Below are 27,981 nucleotides of genomic sequence, written 5' to 3'. Positions count from 1 at the left end.
CTCTTTTTAGCTGTCCAAATCAGCAGTGATCACACATTACTATGAGTAAAGAGAGACAGCTGGGTGTACGAACATCAAAGTTTTTAATAAGCTGCACATTTGCCACAAGGACTCCAAACCCCCACTTGCACATCACAGTTAGAGCTCAGCACCTTTATGACTGCATACTAAAAGAATTGAGTTAACCCATCTACCAAAGATGGAATTTAATCAAAATAATTTTCATTAAACCATGCTGCATTAATCAATTTTCAAGGGGGTAAAACATAAACATTAGCCCTCATTTCTATTCTGCTGTGGACTCCAACAACTTCAGACAAACATGTCTGGTTGTTTGAGCTAGCCTGCTCAGTCTCAACTTTTTTTCTTTTTTGCCACTTGATAACTTTGTGTTTTTGATGATTGGTCCTAGACAAATATTGTGTAGTGGACTCATCAAAGCTTTTTTAGTGGAAACAGTTGCCTACGGGGCTTGTTGTGAGTGACTCAGACTCAGGCTCAGACAATAAGACTGCAAATTTGCAGTGCATGAAACCAAAAAATGTGCTTGAATGAGTCCAAAAGCTCTGTAATGCTGCAATTTTAATTCTCTAATTTTGAGCTATGGGCATCCCCTTACCCCACTCATTTTCAGCAAATAATTGAATTGAAACAATAAAATTAAAGATCTTAAAGTAAATATAAAAAATATGAATAAAACAAATATTAACTTTTTCTTTTCAATGCAAATGAACACGATTTTTCATGGGTTGTAAAGTGTGTCTTCACTGGTCAGTGTGACATCTTAATGAGCATGCCATCCTGGGTGTTGACACAATAAGAGGTGATCTGAATCTCTTTTTTTTTTCAGCAATAAATTTGAGCACTATTCAGCTATGAGTAACTATCACAAAAATACTGAGCCATGATACCGGGTGAGAGCTGATGGTTGTTAAAATTGTAACCCCTACCTTGTGCTGTTTTGAATCATCCAATTTGACTTCTTGCAGGAGTCTTCTACAAACTGATATGCTGCTGCTCACATCAAGAACCCGGTTTACTTTCTCTGAAACTCTTGGACCACGCTTCTGTTCCAGTCCATTAGGTGAGAAGCACCGTGTGGGAAACAGCCCAGGTTCAGCTTTCCCACTGGAATGAGGCTGCATACTGGTGTTACGTGGAGGTGTTAGGTTCACATTATGAGATCCAGGGTGACCTTCAAGTTGTGTTCTGGGAGATGTAAGATTGGACCCACTTGTTTGTTGATGTTGGAACATGGTGAAGTTGTTATCCTGAAAGAAATACAAGGACACCATTGGGAAATAAAATTATTCAATTCTATCCATTAGTTGATTAATGTTTCTGTCGTGCTCTCTTTTGGTGTTTGAGCTTTAAATTAACCTCACATTTATAATAGCATTTTCTTCTTATCTGCTAATCTCTCACACCTTCAGATTTAGCGCTGCAACTCGGTATTGTAGTTTCAAACCCACATCCTACTGTACCAAAGAGATTATATAAGATACTGCATATGCAAGAACTACACTGGTCGTCTCAGCATTAAAAGGAATACTCAACACAAAGAGATCTGCATATCACACATTTAAGTCTGTATTCTTGAAAGAGACCTGATCCTTTGCAGTTCGTTTCCACATTGAGATTACAATCTGGATTCATACCAGCAAAAATGAAGAAAAAAAAAAAACCTTGGTGCTGCAGTGGTTAGCACTGTTGCCTCACCATAAGAAGGTTGTAGCGCGTGGCGAACACTAAAGCGGTCGCGCCAGAATGTCACGCTAAAAAGAAAGATTCTTTAAAATACAAGGGGGAGCAAGCAAGTCAGATACCATGGGCACAGAGAGGAATGCAGGTCTGATCAGAAACAGTTTATTACTAGGCCAGGGAGCACAAATAAAACACCCTTAAAATGTACATAATAAAATGTTCGCTCTCTACTAAAAACAATTCTAAAACCCGTAAAACTACCATTTTCTACATTCACTAAACCCCCCCCCCCCAATTATAGCAGGGGGCTATAATTAGGCCACATGTTCATTATGGGTCCATCAGCAGGCCAGGAATTCCTCCTTTAGAGCAGAGTCCACGCCAGCTCCGTCTTCAGCAGACAAGAAAGAGCCATCCATCTTCTTGTCCTTCCGCTGGCCCATCACTTCCCAGCCCGGCTTGCGTTCTGCACCCGAATCCATGATGCGACCACCGCCACAGCTCCCCTTGCGTCGGTGTCAAATGCAGGCAGAGGTAAACCTCTGCCCTGCTGCCAATCACACGCGTTGTCTCTTACTGTTGCCGCTCCATGAGGTCAGGACTTGGTCGCCGCATTAACCTTCCAGTCTGGGGCCTCTCTCCTTCAGTGCTCAGCTAGCCTGTATTTAAAAGGTCTTTACACAGCTGATAGGCCACCTCTGGACACACCCCTGCCTCAGCAGGTGGTCCCTATCAGCTAATTTGTCCCATGTGCAGCCAGTCCACAGTGGATAAAAACCATGTCACATAAAACACTAAAAACCATGCAATAGAAACAAAATAAAACCATGCAAACAAAACAACACTCATAAATAAACACTAAAAATCTGAATAAAAACAATATACAAGATAAATACAAATTTCCACTGTGTGACAAGGTCCTAGGTCAGGGGTGGGCAATTCCAGGCCTCGAGGGCTGGTGTCCCTGCAGGTTTTAGATCTCACTTTGGGTCAACACACCTGAATCACATGATTAGTTCGTTACCAGGCCTCTGGAGAATTTCAGGACATGTTGAGGAGCTAATTTAGCCATTTCAATCAGCTGTGTTGGTTCAAGGACACATATAAAACCTGCAGGGACACCAGCCCTCGAGGCCTCGAGTTGCCCACCCCTGTCCTAGGTTAATACTGACCAGCCAGATGGGGTCTTTATGTGCAAAGTTTGCATGTTTTCCCTGTACTTACTTGTAGGTTCCCTCTGGCTTTCTTTCACAGTTCAAAGACATGCTTGGGGGTAGGTTAGGTTAATTACTGATGTGTTAGCCCTGCGATAGACTGGTGACCTTTCCAGGTTGTACCCTGCCTTTTGCTCTGTGACAGCTGGGAAAGGCTTCAGTTAAGTAATCAGTTAAGTGGAAGAAAATGGATGGATAAAAATAAAACCGTTGACCATCCTGAACCAAGGTAAGTAAGTGTAATCAACACAGATGTAAAAAGCTAACTACATCATCCAGATGCTGGCACTGTGTATTTAGCTTTTGGAACATACATGCAGTACTGTATGTGCAGACAGAGAATAAGGGAGTTCTACTCATATGAAGTTGTTCTTTTACTCTAAATCTGGATCAAACTTAGAACTCATCGCAACAGTTATTAAAAAAAAATATGACAATAGTAAAAAAAACTAAAATTACAAATCACTTGCATTAAATACCTCACCCTGAAAAATAGATGTATCGCACTCATTTTAATAAATGCTGCTCCTAATGGAATTGAAAGATTAAGTATTTAAAACAAGATGCTGTTTACTATCCTCTCACTTTTCACGTCAGCCATTGCCAGTTCTTCATACAATAGAAAGAATCACAGTTGTGGCATACTCACAACCAGATTGTTATCACAAAAACATTTCTTTGTTCATAATGTAGTCTTTGTTTCTCATGAATTTAAGAGCTCGAAGCTTTCCTTGGGCCTTGGAGATCAATATTTTTTCCTTATGCTGTCTGTTTTTTTGGTGTTTTCTTTCATCTCTGAGCTTTGTTGTGGGGTGAAAGGTTATCACAAGCCCCTTGAGGTTTGTAGCTTACCGGCTCTATATGTTATTTGTTTTCCCTCATTTTTCAACACTTTATCAATTTTTTACATTCAGGTGAATAAACAATAAACAATATGTATTACTGAAATCCTGATACGGGTGCTTTTATGAGCCTGAATGCATTTTAATGAACTAATTCACGGTCCATTGGCTTAGGTACTGCATTTAAAAAACTGCACTTCCCTGAAAATATTGGAAAAAAAAAGATAAACGAGGTTTTAATGTATTTCAAAGTAGTTTATACAATCAAAGTTCATTTCTTTATTTTGCTTTTAATATTTCTCTATGTTTAAGAGCAAATGCTTGCTCAAAAGAATTGTATGAAGCTGACGCAACACCTTGAAAGATGATATTGCTCCAAGTTGAGAAATGAACAACCTGACACAAATAAATCAAAACCAGGTTTTATATGCAAATCTTATTATTCCATTACATCAATATATGTACAAAACTGAAATCTCTGTCTAAATTTTCATTTTTTTTCCTAAGTATAAGGAAAAATAATGTTCTTTTAAATGTCTTTAGAGCAAAATTATTATTTACACAAACACACAATCTGCAATACCTGTCCAAAACAAAACAACACTTTAGAAAAACATATACATGACTTATTTAGTTTAATATCTTGCTGTAAATTTATTTCATGATAGCAACTGAGTTGTGTTTTAAAAACGAATGCTGGTATCAGAATCTACAAATATAGATAACAAAAGCTTACTACACAAATCCAGTGTCTGTCTGCAAACCCCTCCTACACAATTAGGAGTTGGGCAAACAAGCTTGGCACACAGGTACATCTTAGACACCTGAAAGTTCTTATCTATATATCATATATTGTTTGATCCTATATTGATGTCATGATGTTGCCTAGCAACCACCCACCTACAGCCTAAAATGACCCATCTGTAGCATCTATGGACCTTTAACGCCTTATAAAAAGGATTATATTATCTTAATTTTCACAACAATAACAATAATTTAATGACTAATTATTCATATTATCAGTCTGTCATGTTGCCTAGCAACCACCTAATAGCTACCTAAAATCACAGACCAAACAATACTGTAGCACAGTTATGTGTTAATATAAAGATTCCAGTTTTTTTCACCAGATAGGTGTTCGCAAGACATTTATTTTCAGTTCCTTTGAAACCCAAACATTATGTTCCAATTTTTTATTTTATAATTTTGTTTAACTTTTATTGGTTTATATCTGTGGAAAATCGAAGATACAGGAAACATGCTATTAGCCAAATCATATGTCACAGGTTCAAGGCTCACTAGAGCGAACTCCCGGCATATCGTTTTCAACCCCCCCACGGGCTACTCGTGTTAAACATGATATATAAGTCACTTAGATAACTTAAAAATGTTATTGTTTGGCTTTTTTCAGTGTTTTATTTGTTCGTGAGTAAATCGGTTTGGCTGAGATTACAGCTGAATAAACATCAAACGGAAAACTGATTAAACAAAAGTGTGAGATGATCCTGTGAAGACCGACCCAGTGAAAATTTAGGCAGTGGTGGACCGGACCGGCCAACCCCCACCTCTTGTAATCACCTCCAACGGTTCCTCGGTTTTGCAAATTTTTACTGGAGGTTCATTCACAACAACAACCAGGTAGTTGCACCCCTAACACGCCTTATCTCCACTAAAATATACTTTCTCTAGTCCTCAGAAGCTGAAGCTGTCTTTGTCTAACTAAAGAAGCTGTTCACATCACCACCTGTTCTTGTCCATCCTGACACCAAGCTGCAGTTTACTGTGGAGGTAGATGCATCTGACTCGGGGGTTGTGGGCAGTACTCTCTCAATGCTCCAGTCCACAAGGCAAGCTGCAGCCCTGTGCCTTCTTCTCACACCAGCTAATTCCAACTGAACAGAACTACGATGGCATTGGTTAGAGGGGGCCGAACAGCCTTTTGTCATCTGGACAGATCACAAGAACCTGACATACCTAAGGAGTACTAAACGACTCAATGCTCGCCAGGCTCACTGGTCTTTATTTCTAAGTTGCTCTAACTTCACTATTTTCTATGGTACTTGATGTTCCATAGAAAATAGTTCCATAGAAAAAAGCCAGACGCCCTGTCCTCCTGTCCCATTTTCTGCTGCCACTAACTCAACAAACCCCCAAACATTCTCCCCTCTTCATGCACAGTGGGCTCACTAACATCAGACTTTGAGGAGAAAATTCAAAAAGCCCTGCAGGATGAACCAGACACTGGCACCGGGCCGCCTGTTCTACAGTCATCCACTGGTTCACACTGCCTGGTTCAACTGTCACCCTGGGGTGATTAGAACTATATTGTTCCTCAAGCGTTACTTGTGGTGTGAATCATTGGAAAGGGATGTAAATGATTATGTGGCAGCATGTTCTAGCTGTGTTTGTAGTAAGAGTAACACTCAATGCCCTTTGGGTCTGCTGCAATGTTTACCTACACCTCATCGCGCTTGGTCCTACATAGCACTACACCTTTTTATGGGTGGATAGGTTTTCCAAGGCTGTTCACTTCACCAGTCTCGAGAAATTAACCACTGCCACTGAAACTGCAAAATTACTGACCCATCATGTTTTCAGGCTTCATGGGATCTCTACAAAAATTGTTTCTGACCAGGGCTCCCAGTTAATTTCCCAAGTATGGAAGACCTTTTGTTTTGCACTCTCAGCCAAGGTATGTGTAAGCTCAGGTTTTCATCTTCAAATCACTGGCCAGTTGGAGAGGCTAAATAAAGAACTGGAGACGGCTCTCCGCTGTGTAACCTTCCAAAACCCTTCCTCCTGGTCCTCACAACTGACATTGCTGGGATACGCAGATAACTCTCTTACATCCTCTGCTACTAGTTTTTCGCCCTTCGAAGCATTTCTAGGGTACCAGGCTCCACTCTTTCCCCTCCATAGAAGCTCACCTCACCATGCCAACAGTACAGCAACAACTACAGAGGAGGAGGCAGGTGTGGACCCGGACCAGGGAGGACCTCCTCAAGACGGTCGAGAGAAACCAGCATTATGCCCATCGCTGTCAGCCTTCCACTCCCTCCCAATGACCTTGGACAGAAGGTGTGGCTCTCGGCTAAAGACATTCCCTTCAAGGTTCAAGGTTCTTTATTTGTCACATGCATAGTTATACAAGTATAACACACAGTGAAATGTAGCCTGACACGCTCCTCGACATGTGCAAAAATCGTATATATGTATATGTGTATATGTATGTATGTATATATGTATGTATGTATATATATGTATGTATGTATGTATGTATGTATGTATGTATGTATGTATGTATGTATATATATATGTATGTATATATATATGTATGTATATATATATGTATGTATATATATATGTATGTATATATATATGTATGTATATATATATGTATATGTATATATGTATGTATGTATATATGTATACGTATATATATATGTATATATACATATATATGTATATATATGTATGTATATACACATGATTCTCCTTATGCTGCTGAGAATATAGCCCAGAAGAAGCGGATAGTATAGCTTTTATTTTGGAAAGAGACATTTCTCTGTAATAAACTCTCTTTTCCAAAGATGAGTGATTCCTCAATCAGATACAGGGCTTGCAATATCGCTAGCCCGACGTCCCGGAGCTAGCGATCTTTTCAGTCGGGCTACCAAAATCTATCTCTTCCCTGCCCATCGGGCTATTGTAGGAAAAATATATGTCAATGCTTTTGCATTCTTTCAGAAATGTAGCTGGGTAATTATGTCATTGGCATCGGTGAGCCACTGTCAATATGTGACATATTGAAGTCGCGTTTGAATTTGCGCTTGTTTTTTTGCTTTCACTTTGCAATCGTGCGAACTGTGTATAGAGAGCGACAGCACTGATCTGTGAGTGATGATAATTTGCGCACCAATTCCTCTGACATCGTCTTATTAATCGTTAGCTTACTATGCAAACATGACAAGTGAAATCTCCCGCAGCAAGCTTAAACATGTGAGAGGTTGATCGCGCAGAGAATCGCTGAGCTTATGTGAGTACGTGTTTAAAAGCATTTCAGTTCTGCTGAGCCAAATAAGACAGGTCAGGGTGAAGAAGTGACAGCCAAAGAAAAGCTTACCACAAAACGGAGAAGTTATGACAAATCAGACTATAAGGCAAAAAGAAAGTGCAGCTTTATGGTTTCATGGACAAAATAATTTCTGTGGCTGCGATATGATGAGCTAAATAACCAGGGCTGCACATAAGTGGTCCGCAGGTGCGCATTCGCTGTCAAAATAAAAAACACGCACAAGGGTTAGGGTTAAATTTAAAAACTGTACTTTTGAGTTAAAAAATATATTTATAATTTTAATAAATGACAAATTAAAAATGCATGAACATTTTTTGTATCGAAAAAATATCGAACCGTGACACCAAAGTATCGAACCGAACCGTGAATTTTGTGTATCGTTGCACCCCTAATATATATATATATATATATATATATATATATATATATATATATATATATATATATATATAGAGAGAGAGAGAGAGAGAGAGAGAGAGAGAGAGAGAGAGAGAGAGAGAGAGAGAGAGAGAGAGAGATACACTGGGTGAATGTGCAGTAGTAGCAGCAAGGACCCTTGATGTCCTTGACACGCAAGCTCGCACCACGCTCCATTGGTCTTTATGAAATTGATTCTGTCATTAATTAGTCATGTCACATAAGCATTGTTATTGTTACTGTATAAAAGCTGTATTAACAGCATTATGAAAACAGTGAGATGTTCTATAACAGTCACCCTTTAAACAGGTATGGGTCTCTCTTGTTGTTGACAGAAATGAAGTTCTGGTTTCTTTTGCATTTATAGCAGCTTTTTCATTATGAGGAATAATAGTTACTGACCAGAAAACAAAAAGTCATAGGTGGGGAGAATGAAAACATAAAAGTTCTTTCTGTTACTGGTTTTAAATGGCTTTCAGCTGAGTAAAAGCAGCTGATTACCGTTAAGAGGTACAAAGAAGGGCAAATTAGTATGATGCTGTAATTGGACTAGAAAAAACAGATGGAAGCAGAAAGTTCTAAGGGTGATCCACTAACAATTCTCCAATTTCTAAACACAAACGTAGTCAGTTTATTTCAGTAATCACCAACACCATTTAACAAGAGCAGCCCAAATTGACCGGTCGCAAATAAAGAACAACTAACAACAGAGGCATAGCTTGTTGCCTCTGTTGTGATGGAAACAATATTGTATAAGTCTAGGTTTTATATATGTGTTTTTCCCATGGTAATTCAGACTAGGGAGAGGCCACAGAGGGAAAATCGATTTGCTCTAAGGCAATGGTGAAATCTTTAGTCAGACACTGAGTGGGGACTTGGTGGATCAGGGCAGATGCTCTGGATGAATCCTGAAACATGTGATGGAGGGCAAAACCATGTAATCTGTGTGTAACAGCTGTGTAGTGGTGTAGAAGAACGCCGAACATTATTTACCATTAGATCCAGAGCGATCCAATAAAGCTACTGCTGTGCCACATGTGCAAAAATACACACCCCTTTTTTCTGAATGCTGCGTGATATTGCAGGTATTTTACTGAACTCAAAGGAAAAAAAAAAATCAGATACACACCCAGGTGTGGACAACACTCAGTCTCAATCTGTGAGTCGAATGCCTCTACAAAATCCAGAGTTACAGTAAATGGCATTATTCTAACAAGTTTAACAACAGCCTGAGGTCCAATAACAGCTGTTTTGACAGATACTTTCAGTGTTACGTAACAAACACAATATGTAACAGAAAAGAAGAAAAGAACAGCTCAGAAAAAGGTAAGCTATCGAGGTGAGGACTTGAGTGACGACCTATAGGACAGACCGAAAACTCTGGCAGGCAGCTGTGCCACTGTGGCGTTAAAGGGATTGTTCAAATAAGAGTGTTGGCAGCTATGTCAAGCGCAAATGAGTTAAAAGATGATTTTCATTCAGTATGAAACAATGGCACACACAGCAGTAAACTGCCTACCGCAAACCTCAGTAAATTACAGCTGTAAGACTGACTTCTCAATTCTCCCTTCCCAAATGTTTCTACTCTGAAAAAGAAACTCCTGAAAATGCATGTGCAATGAGGCCAGCCACAAAAATAAATGTCTTCATGCCTTTACATTGCTAACCTTTTATTATAGCGCTATTATAAATCCCCCAAAATAGCATTTTAATGCAAACAGATTACAAACTCTGTATTAAGAAGTGACATTACTATATGTGAATTGTTATAATTTCCTTTTTTCTTTGTATGTAGATGTCAACCTTAACGGTTAAACACAATTACTGAAAACTCAGTTTCCCCAAAGCACGGTGGCAGAGATAGAAATAATATTGAGACAAAGCAATGCCTTTTGGAAAAAGAGCAAAGATAAAGAAAAAAAGTAGTAAACAAGAAAAGTTTTACAATTCACCTTATAGGTACTTTTTCAATCAGTCTAGTGTTCACACACATTGTTCTGGTTTGGACAGCAGGGTACTGAGGTCTTTAAAAAAAGAAAAAGAAAAGAAACAACAGAAAAAGCATGCTGCACTAACTATACAATGCCCAATGCTGAGGCAATAAATCCCTACAGTATTCTTTTATTCTTTATATGTGTTCTGATAGGCCCTTTATTAGATTATTTAACAAACACTATAAATTGGCAGCCAAGGAAGTTGAAATGGCTGTGCTCTTTTGACAGAGGTGAAAGTAGTTATAAAACCATTCTCCAAACCAATATTTCATGCAAATTCTAAAGAAATGTTCAACCTGGATAGAGCTTTATGGAAGAAAGGTTATACATGCAATTTACAAAGGTCACTATAAAAGATTCATTTTTTGAAACCAATCTGTTTTACTGTTTTCCCAATACAATAACCCTGGCTCTTCAGTTTCAACATGTACATCTAGATCTGTACACAATGTCAGTGATAAATGTGAGCCTTAGGAGAAGCTCTTACAATACAAAATACAAAATCATAACATGCACTATTAATATTTTTTTATTCAATGTAGTTGCTAACCTTGTAGATATAATGCATTAATTTAAAACTGCCATAAAACAAAAAGAGTGTTGAGTTTGATATTGTAAGATCACTGGCCTTGTGTTTCTTAAGATGTGCTGTTCACACTAAACATGGTTGTCTTGTACTGTGCCCATGCACGACTGTACTCCCTTCCCCCTTGTCTGCTGGACTGCACTCACACTGTGCTTTATGATCCAGGCCTGAGCACGCATCAATTTGTCTCAGCATCTCAATAAGCTTTCTCCCCATTTCATGCACACACGCTTTTGAAAAGCACTCTTGTGAGCACAATGAGGTTCACAATTTTATGCATTTTGTGTCTTAATTTGGACAGGGTTTTGTTTTGTTTTTTTGAGCGGCGACACACTATTCTCTCACATGCCTTACAGATTTATAAATTACTTAATGCATTGACTTTCTCAGAGGCAATGGGTGTTTGAGTTTCATGCTTGGGCAGAAAACATATGCCCACATCTTGGACAGACAACATGCGCTCCTCACACAGTAGCAGTGATCATATTTGTTAAAGGAACTGGTACAGCCTAGCGTGAATAAAACCTTGAATTTAACTTTACATAATGTAATTGATTCAACATATCTCCTCGAATTTGTATGTGTGTTAGTTTCCTGTTCATTTCTGGGGTTTGCTTCATATTTTTTTGGTAATTGATTTTCCTCTTTGTTTCCTGTAACTTTACATTCTGTCTTTGTCTTCCCAACACCGATTCCACCTGTTTTTTGTTTTCTTATTGGATCTCTGTGTATACTTTGGCCTGTCCCTCCTTCATTTTTTGTCTCTATTTTTCTTATGCCCCTTTCTGGATTCCTATTTTGTTTTACCAAGTACATGACATGTTTTATTGCCAGTCAATAAAGCCTCAGCTTTTGTATTAATCCTGGCGCAGTGTTCTGCATTTGAGTTGTCTCCTGTAGAATCACAACAAGGATATTAATTTTGAATTATAAGATTTATTATAAAGTTTTAAATGAGTAAAAGTAATTAGCATGTCTTTGAAGATCATTCTTTGTGATCATAGTTTAATCTCCTTGCTAAGCATAAAGAAAATCATCGCTTTTTGTTACAAGTCTCAGAGCCATTAATAAATTATCTGATGATAAATAACCACACTGACCTTTCAAGTGAAAATTTGATGCATAATATGAAATGTGCAATATGAAATACTACTCACCAAAAAATTTAAAGTGAAATTAAAGCTAGTACTTCAAACTTACTCTGATTAAACAGAGATAAATCAAACTTTGGGCATTTTGAAGGATTTCTTAGTGAATTAGACATAGTTTTTCATTTCTACTCCATGTCAAACTAGTAGTGCATGTAATATAAAGCAGTTTTTGCTTGACAGATAATCATTAAGTGTCCCCGCAAGACAGGGGCACTTTGTGTGTGTGAACTCAAAGAACAGTGTGCTTGTGTCTCTCCCTTAACATACCTCATCACTTTCACTGCCAATAAAGTCATCCTCGGGCTGGACATCATACCGCCTCCCAATCTTGCTCTGAACCTGATGATCTCCCATCTCCATCTTCTCCTGGTCACCCTGGCCTTGTCCTCGTTTGGGTGAGTGAGGCTGGGATGAGAAAGTGAACACCTCCTTTTGCAGAGTGAGCTGAGGCTCAGACCCTTCATTACTCTCCCAGCTGTTCCAGACCTTCAGGTCAGAAGGCAAACCTTGCTGCACAGAGCACAGTTGAGACTCTGTGACCATGAGTGCTGAACTTTCCTTTGCAGGAGTGTGACACTCATCTAAATGAAAGATGATAAAATAAGATCAAGTAACAAAAGAATAGTTGCAAGGAAATGTTATTAAGAGTTTTAAATGTACAAATTCCCAAGTATGTCTTTCACAACGCATGTAAACAATTAGACATGGAGTCAAATTACAATGAGCAATAAATCACTGTTTTATTACTTTTTAATCATACGGTTACTGTCATTCTAATTTGATTTGAATATGTGCACACGAAATTCATAATAACGATATAATAGGGTTGCAAATCATTCAACGACCTGGCAAAATAAGCATTAATGAAGTTATCCTGCACCGACATGTTTGTATTGCTTATTAACAACCCTGCTAGGTTAATTAGGTACAGTGAAACGTTATAGACAAAGAAAGAAGAAAAACATCAGTAGTAAGAAAACCATTTTACTGCTAATTTGTCACTGATGAAATGTCACCTATGCCAACTTTATATACATATATGTATATACATAGCAAAGAGAATAAAAGCTTGTTTTAGCCTTTAATGAATGCTGCATCCACTTCTGTTGGTATGCGAGAAACAATGAATCCTTATACTGCGAGATAAGCCTGAGATCACAGAAAGGGGCACCTAAATTTGAATGAGTGAGCACATTTGAATCTCTCGACAGTATAATCACTTTCTCTAATTGCCCACTGTGTGGCAAACCCTGTGCCCAGGAGATGTCCCTCTGACTTTTATTTAATGCGCCACATTACCATTAATGAACTAACTGCTTTCCGTCTGTGGGCAGGGCTGCAGCAAAGGAGCTTACTGCTGGAGAAACATCCATAATTGAGCTTTCGGAACACATGCACTCACTTCACAAGGACAATGTGGGTATAGGTGTGTCCGTGTGTGTGTGGGGTAGCAGTGCGGGGAGAGTTTGTGGGGGAGGGATCCCACAAGTGGCCTTGACACAGGTTATGCAAAATTAAAAAGGGGGGAAAAGCTTGTGTCCAATGTAGAATGAGATCTTTTAAAATTCATGCAACACTTCAACAATCCAGTTTAAAAAGTAAGAGTGGGAACACATATTGTTTTTCTCAAGCATAAACAAAGTGCTTATTAAAATCATAACATGCAAAGCAGTCATCAAAATCACCCAGCATGTACATTGCTCTAGTTTGTCTCGTGTTCCCATCTCTTGCTGTCGTGCTTAACTTTTACTGATATCACACATCTTCCAGGTGTCTATTTACGGCTGCTTTAAGCCTCATCGGCTACATGTTCTGACTTTTCTGCTAGGGTCAGAGGCTGGTGCTTGCTCTCCTGCCTGCTGGATGAAGGACTGCAGCTTTCCCAGCTTTCACTATTCCCTCTATGGTGCTGAGGTACAGCATCCCAAGGAGATGTTAACCATAACTGAAACACCTAATAATATAAAAGAATAGTACACCTTTAGCCCACCACAACACACATAGAATAGACACTCAACTGCCACTTTATTAGGCACACCAGCTCATTAATGAAAATATTAAATCAGGTAATCACTAATAGCCAACAGAAATGGTTAGGATGACATGCAAATGAAATGTTCAAATAAAACATTAAAATGGGGAAAGAAAATGATTTTAGTGTCTCTGAACATGGAATGGCTGTTGGTGCCAGACGAGCTAGAGTATTTTAGAAACTGTTGATCTGCTGGGATTTTCCCACACAACCATCTCTAGAGTTTGCAGAGAATTGTCTGAAAAAGATCAAATATCCACCGAGCAGGCAGCTCTCTGGGTGGGAATGCCTTGTTGATTCCAGAGGTCAGAGGAGAATGGTCAGGCTGCTTTGAGCTGATAGGAAGGCAAAGTACAGTAACTGAAATAAGCTCAAATAAACGAAACCAAGGTATGCAGAAGAACAATTCTGAACGCACAAGATGTCAGACTTTAAAACAGACAGACAGCAGCAGCATCAGAAGACCACACCAGGTTCTGCTTCTGCCAGCTATGAACAGGAAATTGCAGCTAAAACTTGTATAGGTTCACCAAAATTGGAAGAAGAAGACTGAAAATTCCCTGCCTGATCTGATAAGTCTTGCTTTCTATTGCTACACTTGGATGGTAGGATCAGAATTTGGCATAAACTACCAAAAAGCATGGCTCCGGTATCCCTTGAATTAAGGCCCCCTATTACCAACTGAGCATTGTTTGAACATCACAGCCTACATAAATATTGCTGATGATCATCCATCCCTTTATAACCACAGTGTGACCATATGTGACACAAAGCTCATATCTCTAATAGAGCTCCTTTGGAATGTGGTAGAACAGGAGATTTATATCATGGATGTGGAATTTACAAATCTGCAGCATCTGTGTGATGCTACATGTCATCATGGACTAAAATCTCTGAGGAATGTTTCCAGTAACTGGTTGAACCTACACCACAAAGAATTAAGGCAGTGCTGAAGGCAAAATGGGGTCCAAGTGGCTGGTGAGTTTATACAGTGCATACAACTTACTTGATGATGTTTGCTTTTCTCCTCCAGCACTGATGACTCTCAGCTTCTTAGATCCCTTCTTGTCAACTGCTCTTTTTTTAGGGGGATGTGGCTGTAAACTGCCAGATGCTCCTACATAATGTACTTTCAACATTACAAAAGCTTTATAACACAAAACAGTCAAACAACAATGTTATTAGAGCTTGCCAGAAGCATATCTGTGAATTGATTATGCACCGTGAAAATCCTTATTAATGAAGGCATTTCAGTAACTGAGCTTCTTACATTCATTCAGTGAGGAGAATATTTCCAGCTACATTATGTTCAGCTGAATTAGGGAATTTTAATCATCCCATTTTTTTCATTCTGTCATGCTCAAAGAATGCTGTATTACCAGCCATAAAAGCTGTTATTAGGTGCTTGAAAGAGCATGTTCTGAGAAAGAGGACTCTTATTTTGTTCGTTTGTTGATTCTGATGCATTTACTGATGTCTAGTATCTGGAAGAAATGAAAAGGCAAAGTAACCATCTATGCTCTAAGGGAAAAGATGCACTGGAAATCAAGTATATTAAAACCCCACTATTATATTAAAACTTTTTTACTCTTTGAGGATTTAGTGTCAAAAACCATTCACAGGTACTGAGGTAATGGCAGCTAGTTTTGCACTGAAGATTTGTGATAAAATCTGTTTCAGTTAGTTTCATTATACCAATGTTTAGTTCAAAGTATGATGAAAATGTTTTTGCAGACCACAATTTAAGTTCATAAAATAGGCATTAGTTGTTTTGTGCCTATATCTAACACTTCACATCAGCAAGTATAAGGTGAATCTGCTTCACAAACCTAAACTCTAATGAACTCTTCATTTCCTTTGTTGGCAAATTAGATAAAGTGGTCCTCAAGACCTGCACAGATTCAACAATAACATATCTGCCCAGTAACTGAAAGGTCACAGTGCAAAACTGCAATGCCCCTGGTTTGATTACAGCCAGCGGGTGTGTTGCATATCACACCACTCTCTCACCCAATGTTCTGTTTCCTTCTTTGCTGTCAGCTATTCAATTAAGGCGTGATGCCAAAAAAACACATCTAAAAAAATATGACCTAATGAGGGTGTGGGGAGTAGTGCTTGTAGTATCTGTTTAATAACCCATCATCATTCTGCTCAGCATCGGCACAGAAAAAAATGAGCAGAGGAAGTGAAAATAATATATTTTTTTGGCTTCTTTCCAAAGACTATTTTTGTTCTTCAGGTTTCAGCCTCTTTTTTTCTTTTTGGGTTAAAGAACTGTGTTTTTTTAATCCCTGTTGAAACCCCTAAATATCATTTTACAATTAAATATTTATCTAGTCCCATTTCCTGGGTTCTTCCTCATTTTCTAAACCTTGTTTAATGTGGCATGGGTTCCTGCAGATACACAACACTCCCAGTCCACACAGACATATGTTACAATGGTGTACATGCAGCCCAGAAAAGCATAACTTCAGCTTGAGCTAGTGTACAAAGAAATAGAAAGAAAAAGAAACAAACAAACAGATAATAGATAAATAAAGTCTGTAACAAGCAATGCTAAGTGTTTGAGTGATAAAATAGCAAGATGAACAGGGTTTGTTCATAGATAGCATTCAGACTCAATAAATCACTCTCTGTACTCTGTCAAATTTACCCTCATTGAGAATGTGGGAAGGTTCTCCATGTGATAAATTCTCACTCTGGTTGGTAATGCTCTGACTTTCTGTAGTAACCTTTTGGTTCATTCTACTCGATCCCTGTGGGACGTAACCAAAGGAAACATACAAGTTCAGAGACAAATTTATTCTGTTTTGTAGTAAATACAATTTATGGCAGGCATACAAATCATTCAGAGAGATATGCTGTAGGTTCTTACAGGATTGGCTAGATTACTAATTTGGAAAGGAAAAACAGAGACTACATTTCTTTCAGCTCCATCTTATGTTACCTTGCTTTTTCTTCCAGTTAGGAGAGGTGGTCCAGAGGCTCTGGAGCCTGAGGCTGTGTGTAAAATGCCCTGGGGCCTGGTTCTCCGATAACAGGTTGATCTGGCAGTGGTAGGAACTGCACAAAAGTAAGGAATTCCCATTAGTTATTGATCTGAATTGATTAGTTCCTGTAGGATTTCTCTTATGCTAATACATAAGGCCATTTCAGTTTGAAGGGCACAGACCAGCATATTAAGATGAGGAAAGAGCTGTGTTCTTTCAAACTAAAAAGATCCCTTAAAGTCCCTTTGTAACTGTGAATAAAAATCTTTAGAACGTTCCCTTTTATGTAGATTATATACTGCAATATGTTTTTTTTAATTAAATTTCTTAAACTATATTGCAAACATAATCAATCAAGAAAATACTATGCACTTTACTAATGCTTAGCATTTTAATTAGAGTCTAATGGGCAAAATATTTTATGAGGAATGAAAATTAATGATTGGATACAAATTTGACTCTACTGCTGAGCTGATATAACGGATGTTTTTCTTTAATCTAACAATCTGTTCCATTTCATCATGTGAAAATAATGGGCTACAGTGGGAGATGTGATATGGCGACAACTTGACCCCGCTGTATCTGTGCCAGGACTCATCAGGACCACCTCTGCTGATGTTAACAGCCAAACACACTTTCTTGTAAAGCCTCATCAGAAGAGTGAGCAAATACTTTGCTCTCCACAAAACACGCACACACACACACACACACACACACACACACATACACACTACAATAAAAAACAGGCAGAGCTTTGGTGGATTTAAGAAGAGAAAGAGATGATGTTGCCCCTGTGTGATACAGCAAGTTAAATTAATTGAACTTTACTGCTGGAATGTGTACATTCCTCCTGAAACTTGAAAAAGAGTGATATAACCGCAAGAACTACAACAAGATCTATGTCTGCATAAGCTACAAATATTTTTAGAACAGACTTTAATTTCTGAGAAATTTTTGTCTTTGGGATTAAGAGAACGTCTTTGCTGAAGCACAGAGATAATCAGGGCTTGTTTGTTGTTGCATGATACAAAGTGCTGTAGCTTACTTTTAACAGTTTCTGACACTTTGGCTATTGAAGGATCAGCATTCACCCAGCAATTCTGTCAAATTCAAAATTGGATGCCTACTTTAATAGCAATCGTTTTAATTATGATTAGGAATGTTATGCTAATAATGCAGATGCTAATTATGAAAAGATATTTCTTGTGCATGGTTACTGCTCTCTTCTATGGGCACTGCTGGTTGACTCAACATGACTTAGACAGCTGTCAGAACAAATAAATATGCACTGATAAAAAAGGCCACAAAGGTGACAGAAGTGGATTACTGGTGCATGTCTTTTTGTATGAGGAGATAATTGCAGCTCCTTGAGTACAGGTGAGGCACAAATGAACACAAAAATGAAGACCACGGGAATTTCATTCCAGGAAAACAAAGTGATTATCATCACAGTGCCTTTGTAGCAAACACTTTCTCTACATGCAACCATTTGTGAACCGTTTCCTATTCATCTGTATAAATAAGTAAGTTCATGGGTGGACTGTGGCTCATATTGTGTACTCTCAATGTTACTCTCAAAACAATCAACGCTATGAACCTGCTGTAATCCATTAAAGAAGACCTACACTAAAGGACAAAAATATCTGACAAATTCTGTTCACCCTGTGAACATTACATTAATTTGAAATGTTATAACACACCACTATTATGCTATAGTAACTATCACATCTCCTCTGGGGTCAAGAGCTTTGCACGGATTTTTAAATCCAGCTGCAGGGATTTCATCCACAACATTGTTGGTGGAGTCAGGCACTGATGCTGAAGATAAGGCCTGTCTTTGAGTCTGCACTCCAATTTATCCCAACAGCGCTCAGTGGCATTGAACTCAGATTTTGTGCAGAAAAATTACTTCACACCTAACTTATAAAGCCTTTTTCTTTACAAACCTGGCTTTGTGCAAAGGGGTACTGTTATCCTTCCAGATAAAACTCCTTCCTCCAAACTGTTGCTGAAAAGACTACCAATCTCAAAAACAAAGGGTCCTACTCCAAATAGTCTAAATCGTCTTTGTTAAACAAAGCAACAGCTACTTCATATATGATTTTAATGACAGTTTACACTTTGCACGCTTTATGGTTACTTTTGATGAAATTACAATTCTCAAAATGTTTTTTGTTTGTGTCTTATCTTACGTACCACAGTCAGAGTTAGAAAGACCAGTCCTCAAATCTGTCTTTCGCACATTTTCCCTGTTGAACACCTGAATGACTTGGTTCACGTCTGGTGGGAACTGGCAACTGCGTGGGATTAAGTCCATTAGACCAGCTCCACTGCGAAACATGTCTAGATTGGAAAAAGTAACAATCTCACACTAATATTAGCTATAAAATAAGCTCAAACACATTATTACAATATATAACATCACACCACAAAAGTAACACTTTGATCAACTGAAAAATACGAACTGACCGAGACACCCTTTTTGGTAGATAGAGTAGGTGTGCAGTAGGCAGCCAGTAATGTGCAGCTGTTATCACTGCTGAGCCATATCAGCCTTGAACAAAATCTACCACTGAGTTCTCAGCCAGCCACAGAAAAACAGCCAACTGTTTGTCTCTCTATCTCTCCAAATACACAAACATAATTTCACACAAACCCACAAGAACAAAGACCACTGGCTTGCTTCTGTGGCAAGTACTTAGGTACTGTATCTTTATTAAACACATTTGGAGTAGCGTATTGGGTAAGTCGATAAAACTTCAAAATTTGAAACCAGCAACCATCTACTTTACCATCATCTGACATTCCTGCATGCTCCGTTCTTACAGTGAAGATTCTCCGGACTTTGCAGGTAGCGAACAACGTGATGCCATCCAGTGTCAAAAATCCCTTGAACAGTTCACCGCTCAGTGATACAAGGTCGATGCATAATGTTGACCACTGAGACAACACATACAATATTAATTTGTAGTTAAAAGCACCACACACAGATAAAGATCAATACCTACTAAGAAACATGGAGAAGGAAAAAAACAAACAAACAAAAAACAAACAAACAGCTGACAGCAAATTTAATACTAAAGGAATGTCAAAGATGAATAAGATACTCACAACATTGCGTTTCAGTCCAACAAAAGGTATCTTTGCATGCAAAAGTGTGGCAGACACCTCTTTATGCACTGTTGATAAGTGGAGTCTTCTTTTTAGGCCCTCTGAATCAGTTATCCTGTGATTAACAGACAGCAAAGTAGAACATGAATTATCACCAGCATCAGTAGTGCCACTAAGAAATCATGACCTGTGAAAACAAAAAGCTTTATTGGTCTCTAGAGTAAGCTCTTAAAGATGTTTTCACTTTTATCTCACGCTGTGAAATCAGCTGTCATGACATACTCAAATGGAAGAAGAACAACGACACACAATGTTTTCACCAATTCTTAAAATAGTGTGCGAGTAAATAAGCAGGTAAGTGTAAGAAAATCATTTCAGGCAATATCTCTCCCTGATGCTCTTGATATCCAAACAGCAGTTTCTACTGCATACTGTAAGCTGCAGTTTACCAAAGATTTTTTGGGGTAAATATAGAATTTACCAAATTAGACTGAAATAGAATAAAGATTGAAATAATGAAACAATGTAGAGTGGCATTCTTCTAAATGCTGCAGTGACGATATATGAACACACAATTGCATTATGCAATCAGAGCCACTAAATGCAAACTGTGGAGAAAAACAGCGAGCACTTGACATTCACATTCTACATTGTAATAATGTGGCTGTTCAGAATTTATAGTGGCACACAAGATAAAAGCCTTCTTTGTGACAAATTGTTGAACAATATCTTAATAATAAATGGTTATTTAGGCTGTTACATAACAGTCAATGAGGCACTTTGTTTTCTAAGTGGCTCGATGGGTTTTTTCCTACCAGATGTAAACAAGCTGTTTTCACTGTGAGCCCATTGTTATTCAATCACTATTTCTTTGTCACACTGTACATTACTGGAAAAGCATTTTTCACTGTACATTACAATAAGCAAGTACTCTAAGTGAGTACATAAAATGTTATTTTGTTCTGCTCGCATACATTTTTCAGCCAGAATGTTAAAGATTTATACCAAAATGTTGAAGTCAGTCAATTGAATTAACATTTATAACATTTGTACCATAAGAACAATCTCTGCGCTACTTACACAAGCTCAGCAGAAAAGTCATGACCGTGAGAAACATTGACTTGAAGCACCAAAAATCTTTGGAGAAGTCCAACTAAGAAAAAAACAAACAAACGAAAAGAACGAGTTACTATTAATATTTAGAATTAAACAAAACAACAAGTTGCACACTTGTATGAAAGTAGTAGAGACTTACGAGACATTTTGCCATTCTCTGGCATTTGCATCTTGACTGTCTGGCTGCTTCCATCCAGACAGTAAACACATCCTTTGACTTCTTTATTATACTCCTAAGGGAGAAAATAATGCATAAGAGGAATTGCTCAGTCTCCGTGTGTTATGACCAGAAAACTACCTGTTGTGTAACTGCTCTCTGAGATCCAAAATTTATTTTGTGTATTTAGTTTTGTTTGTTTGCTTTTTATCTGAATAAGTCTGTAGCATATATGTTTAGAGAAATGCAATTGTTTCAGTCCTCATATGCAGGTGCCAGTTTGTCTTTGAGAGGATATAAAGCCTAGGTTAGTGTGATTACGTTACTGGTAATAAGCTAATAGTAAGTTAAACAAACAGCTCTAAAAAAATAAATAACTAACTTTATATATGGCTGACGGCCCTCCGCAGAGTTTCCATTTAGCCGCAGGGTCTTTTCCTTGTCCACTGAAGATCTCAACCACAGCTCCACCCTGCAAGAAACAACTAGTTCTCGCTAGCCTGCAGTCGATGTTACATCAGCCTGAAGCTCATATCAGCTCCGAGGAAATTGTATTTTTATACACAGGGCAAGAATTTTAGTAAATAAAGGGCTAAATTGATTCGGTTAAAATAAGCTTACCTGATAATTATTCCTGAACATTTTACATGACACAACGTCAGCGGTGTGAAAATACTTTTTGACGTGGGCGTACACCCCTGCTCAAATGATATAGGCAGTTGAGGAACACCAGTTTAGTTAACTCTGGACACGTCTCCATAGCAACCGGCAAAGTCCCGCTTGTAGAGCTCAAATCTCGCGAGTGTTTCTGTTTATGTTGTTTGTGTGTTTCCGTTTACCTTAACCTGAACAAAATCCCTATTAGAATACAGATTAACCCCACACTCCAAATTTGACATGTCTTATAAAGCGATACCTGACCAAAGGTTAACTAACCAGTCATTTTTCCTAAGCCTTCCGACAGAGGTAGCTAGTACTTTTTTTAATATACCTTTTGTCTGTAAAAACAAACAAGAGCCGATGGTAACTGGAATAATTAAATCGGCACAGGTGACTCAAACAATTCTCACCTGCTATTTTTATTGTAAATAGCTGTTGTCGTTTACCTGCCACTCATGAAATCCAATAGGCGAATAACCTACTTTCACTTCGTTTTTAGAAAAAATCCTGTCTGACACTCAGTTAACGCAATTTTGAAATTAATGTGATGGCAAGATTAGCGGCCTACTTCTGACAGGGTGCTATAAATTAATCAGACATAATAGTTACTCACCGTATAAATTAGCCCCATTATTGACAAAAATGTAGCACAATGAAATTTGAAAGATTTAAACAAGAAAGCTCAGATCACAAAATGTCCTTTGACTCTGCTTTTTTCACAACCAAAGTTTGTTATAGGCCATTTTTATTGGATTTCACTGCGGGGTTTTTTTTTGTTTTGATGTTTGTTTATTTGAGAGAAATAATATCTTTTATGTCTCATCATATTTCATGTTGCCAGACAATGTAGATGGAGAGTTTAGCAGTGAAAAGAAACCTCAGAAAAATACTCTTTTTTTTTTATCAAGAAATATTTGTGGAGTTGCAAAATCTAAGATGTGTTAATTATCCCAAGAATATCGTTCCTAAAGGTGCTGCTTAACAAACAGTTAAAAATAGACCAGTGTTTAAGTTCTAGCCTCTCTTGAAATGCTAAAATCCATTATTGTGTCATTGTCACTTGCTTTGTTTACCCTGGCAGCAAAGCTATTATGAGATCAAAAAGATGTCTTTTAATTAGCTACTCAGGGAGGAAACATCCGGAAGTACAACTGTATGTCTTACAGCTTATTAACATTTTTTGCTTGTATCCGACTTCAAATACGACGTGGTCTCAGTTATTTATGGATATAGAACAAAGGAAAACAAAGAAATCTATCCACTCGCACCTATGATGACTACAGTGAGTTTGCCAAACAAGTACTGCAGTCATTTTCATTGTGAGGGATTTCAGTATTCAGTGCAATAACACCAACATCTTAAAACTCAGCATTGCAACAAAAATATAATGTTGTGAACTGTGAAAATTCTCATACCAGCAGATGAATAACCAAACACACGTCTCCAGTTTGTCAAATGTCAAGTATACACTCACTGGCCACTTTGTTAGGTACCCCTCTTCAGCTTCTCATTGATGCAAATATCTAATAAACCAATTAAATCCAGCAACTCATTGCATTTAAGCATGTAGATGTGGTCAAGATGACCTACTGAAGTTCAAATAGAACATCGGAATGGGGAAGAAAGTTTATTTAAGTCACTTTGAGTGCAGTGTGGTGTTTGGTGACGGGCAAGCTGGTCAAAATATTTCAGAAACTGATGCTCTACTGAGATTTCCCCACAAAACCATCTATAGGGTTTACAGAGAAAGGTCTGGAAAAAGAGAAGATATCCAGTGAGTGGCAGTGGAGGTGGCTCTGGGTAAAAATGCCTTGCTGATGTCAGAGGAGAATGGCCAAATGACACTGAGCTTATTTGAAGAAAAAGGGTAACTCAAATAACCACGCTACAAGAATTAGCATGGCAAACCTTAAAGCAGATAGGCTACAATTCACACAAGCTCAATGGCTCAGGATGGTGGGATGCTTTGAGTCCCTTAGTACCAGCTAAACATAGGTTAAAGACCTACCTGAGTGTTGTTGCTGGCCACGTCCATCCCTTAATGAGCACAAGGCTTATTCTGAGGGCTGCTTTAGCATGATAAAGGGCCTTGTCACAAAGTTGAGATCATCTCACGCTGATTTCTTGAACATGCCAATGAGTTCACTGATGGCTCCACAGTAACCAGCTCTGAATCCAACAGAGTACCTATGGAATGTGGTGGAATGGGAGATTCACATCTGTAGCAACTGTGTGATGACATCATGTCAGTATAGACCAAAATTTATGAGGAATGCTTCCAGCAACTTGTGGAATCGGTGCCATCGAGAATTAAGGCAGCTCTGAAGGTATACCTAGCAAGGTGTACCTAATAAATTGTTTGGTGAGTGCCATAGACATTGGATCATGTTTTGTTTTGTTTTTTCCCCTTTGATTTCCCAGTTTAAAATTTACATTGTAGCCGATGCAGGACTTTCTTGCCTAGTTTCAACTTATTTTCTTTAAGATAAAATAAACTTCAACCTCCAAGCAAGGTAAACAGCTTTAGCTTCCATTGTGCCTCTCTGTTGCATAAAAAAAATTAGGATTTCTTATGGAAATATGGAGAAAGTCGACTTCCTCCTTATTTATTAAAATGACAATAATTTTATTCATCAACTCCAGAATTGTGCAGTTGTGCTTTCAATCCGTCATTTCTGTTACAACCAGTAAATGCAGGTGTAACCAAATTTACCAGTACTGAAATCTCCAACATTACTACGTTAATAACCACAGACGTCAGGTCTATTGTTGGTACTCCTTGCTTCACAGATGCCTTTCTTATTATTAACTCTACTTACATAATTAGATACCTTTACAAATCTATCCACAGCAGAACAGAAAGTCTTGTTTTAATGGTTGATAACCTTTTATGAGTGTGGTATTGGAAGACATGTAATACTTAAGCTCTTATGCTGTTCAGTATATAACATATACAATCTATCAAGTGTAACAGCTCATTATATTCTTTACCTAACCTTAATAGAGAGTACGAAGGTGAAGAAACTCCATCAACCACTGGCTTGTAGTCTCTATATAGTCTGTCCTTTCTTCGTAACTATTTTATTATGGATGCAGAATTGTGTGTAAGATGTGTGCAAGATCAGAAACAGCGTCAACAGAGCATGGTACTTTGAAAGGTTCATAATTGACTTTTTTCTTTGCAGAAATGGCTTGACGCTGATTGGGACAGACAGCATCATTAAAATAAAGCCTGGCATGCAGTGAACACTGATGAAGCCGGTATGGAGAAATCACTTAATAAATCAGCTCTTGTTAGCATACTTAATTATGACTAATTATTCAGTCATTATTTTGAAAAGAATCTATTCATTTACAACAGTCAAAACACATCAATTACTGTTCTCAATGTTAGTTCTGAAATGTTGTAGGGTGACTGCAACACAGAGGATTTCAATGGAATGACCACAGTCATGCCACTGATACTCTCAAAATACAGGCTTTATCGTGAAACTATTGTGCAGTTCAGGGCTTCTGAGTTAAACTAATCATTTCCATGACTACGCATTGCATTTACACATGATTTGGATGCAGGGATTGAACCTTACAGATGAGCATTTCAGAGTATAGTAGCAGACCTCTACCTTAAAGCCATTTGTATTGATCTAGTCTGGGTTTTTTCTTCTAAATGCTTTGCTTCTTTCAGCATAAAAAAAAAAAGAAAGACAAAAGATCGTTTAACCACCAAAAGGAATGGATCCCATTATGCAAGTGGGTTTCTGTTTTTTCTTAACCCCAGCCTAGGCTAATATATTATAATTTGTGTTCAGTTTGCCAGCTATAGCTTATGAATTCAGATGAATTAACCTAAATCATTGTCAGATGATAGGTGGTAGGTGGTAGTTTAATGAGTTCCCTCTTTTGTTCCTCACAAAGACTGTGTACTTGCATGCAACCAACGCCTGCTAAAACATGATTAGTGAATAGTATACCAGCATACAGAATGAGAAAACTCACATCTGAAAAGTATTTTTCCTGCAGATTCTACTTATTCATTTACAGATATGCAATAACCTCCAAAGTATGTAGTCATTATAAATGTGCAGCCTTGGAATATGAACACATGCTTCCCTTGAGTGTCATCACAAGTTCAAAAAGACAAACTAATCACAGTGAGTAGTCAGATATCACGGTCACTAACATCCTTCATAGCCCTCTTCCTTTTGCTAGCTGTGACACGTGGGACAAATTCTGGACTACTACGGCTTTTGTGTTTCAAAAAGCTTTATTCTAGTCTTTTGATAGCAACTGAGCAGGAAATCACAAAGCTTACATTACAACACAGCAGTCCATTATATCTGCTCATGTTTCTCATGAAGCCCTATTTCACTTAATGTTTCAAATATAGCACAACCTACATCTCAACCCCTTACCCTTGAAAAGGGCTTTTGTCTTAGCTCAATTCAAATATCTCCTCACACTTAAGTCCTTACTATGTGAAGTGATTTTTTTTTCACAGCATTGCACTGCACAGCATTCAGTTAAATTTTGTATACATACTGTGCCAGATTTTATAGTGTGAATTTCAACAGCAAGCTGTGAGCTTGTGCAAAAGGTCCCAGCTTCTGGTTTAATAAACAGTATCACCTTGAAAGGCCAGCTTTTCTTTTATATCTGAAGACATATTTAGGTCACTGTGTTCTTTTGTTTTTATTCTTTATAGAATTGCTTTCAGCTAGTCTACTAGGATTACCAAGAGGTAATTTTCTGAGGTCAGAACACGTACATTACAGAGAAACATTTAGTGGAAGCATTGCAGCTTTTTTATTTTGAAAATAGCAGTGGAACCATTAAAAGACAAAATACCAAAATCTGTGTTTCCATTAAAATTACTCTTAGGAGAATGTGACATAACGTACTTAGCTGCCCATTATGTACAAACATGCCACGGCTCAAGGGACACGACCATAAAATGTGTTCACATAGGCACAAACATGTACACACGATTAAAATATGTTTTAAAGCATTTTTTTCTTTTAGAAAGAACAAGCACTTTAAAATGTATTAAAGGTAAAATATGTGCGATTTCTCATCAGAAATCCTGAACACAGAGGGGGCAGCATTTTAGGAAAAGTATTACCATGATTTTATGATCGAAATTTCCCCCCACCAACCGCCTCCATCTGTGCACTGCACTCACGTGGGATAAGAAAAGTCTGTGCTTTGCTGACATCTGTGGTCAGCAGCTACATTAATAGTATACCAACTGTTGAGTCTGCTGAAAGGCAGAAACATGTTGTCCATCCGTTCGTGGAGATTTCACAGTTTTTTGGGCTTTTTTTTCCTTCTTGTGTCCATGAATGGATTTCCATGCTGTGCTGCGACAGGAGTCCTCCTAAATTTGGGTCTATGATGCTGTCCAAACTTTTATTTATAATTACCAATGTTGGCTCCATAACTCCCGTGCTGTAAAGAGGCAGAACATAGGTTCAGATGGCATAAAATCACAGCAAAAAGAAAAAAGGATCAACATGCCATATTTGGGCAGAAAAGATTTTACCTCTGTGATTTGTGCTAGGTATTTTTTTTATTTAAAAATTAAAGACATATCAACATGGATCTTTGAAAATATTACAAATTACTAGAGGTCCTGAGGTGGTAATAGTCACATGTGAATAGTATTAATCATACTATTAACAACAGTTTACTTAGCAGTCTAGAAGAAACAAGTTCAGCATCAAACTTAATTCCTTTTTTCTCCAAAAGCTGTCTGAGGCAATGGAAAGTGGTGCAAATGTTTATTCTTGTTGCATTTTTATTTTTATCATTTCATTTCTTGAAGAAGCTTCAGATATTGTTCTGTTTACTGTCTCAGCATCAGTTCTACTTCTTTGTTCTCTCTCTTCTTTGGACTCAAGGCAGGCTAGATGCAACATTGATTTACTGTGGTATT

General features: G+C 38.0%; 1 protein-coding gene across 6 annotated transcripts in view; it reads right to left on the bottom strand.

Moving 5' to 3' along the window:
• The window catches only part of cfap20dc (CFAP20 domain containing), a 34,254-nt gene extending 12,102 nt beyond the window's left edge, over positions 1-22,152 (bottom strand). For 5 of the 6 annotated variants that reach the window (XM_082532568.1, XM_082532570.1, XM_082532573.1 and 2 more), the window contains exons 1-12: positions 22,011-22,152; positions 21,772-21,861; positions 21,372-21,465; positions 21,197-21,269; positions 20,117-20,231; positions 19,798-19,945; positions 19,202-19,348; positions 16,963-17,078; positions 16,669-16,771; positions 15,022-15,144; positions 12,251-12,564; positions 951-1,271 (exon numbers count right to left, since the gene is read on the bottom strand). In XM_082532568.1, coding sequence (XP_082388694.1) covers positions 951-1,271; positions 12,251-12,564; positions 15,022-15,144; positions 16,669-16,771; positions 16,963-17,078; positions 19,202-19,348; positions 19,798-19,945; positions 20,117-20,231; positions 21,197-21,269; positions 21,372-21,465; positions 21,772-21,861; positions 22,011-22,031 — 1,665 coding nt within the window. In that variant the 5' untranslated portion in view covers positions 22,032-22,152. The remainder of the gene's footprint in view (positions 1-950; positions 1,272-12,250; positions 12,565-15,021; positions 15,145-16,668; positions 16,772-16,962; positions 17,079-19,201; positions 19,349-19,797; positions 19,946-20,116; positions 20,232-21,196; positions 21,270-21,371; positions 21,466-21,771; positions 21,862-22,010) is intronic. The other variant, XM_082532569.1, reaches the window with a different exon arrangement.
• Positions 22,153-27,981: the final 5,829 nt, after the last annotated feature.

Source organism: Aulonocara stuartgranti (genome assembly GCF_965226115.1).
Source record: "Aulonocara stuartgranti genome assembly, chromosome: 5".
NCBI classification, from domain to species: Eukaryota; Metazoa; Chordata; class Actinopteri; order Cichliformes; family Cichlidae; genus Aulonocara; species Aulonocara stuartgranti.
Note: the sequence above shows the minus strand (reverse complement) of the source record. Positions and strands in the feature narration are given on the sequence as shown.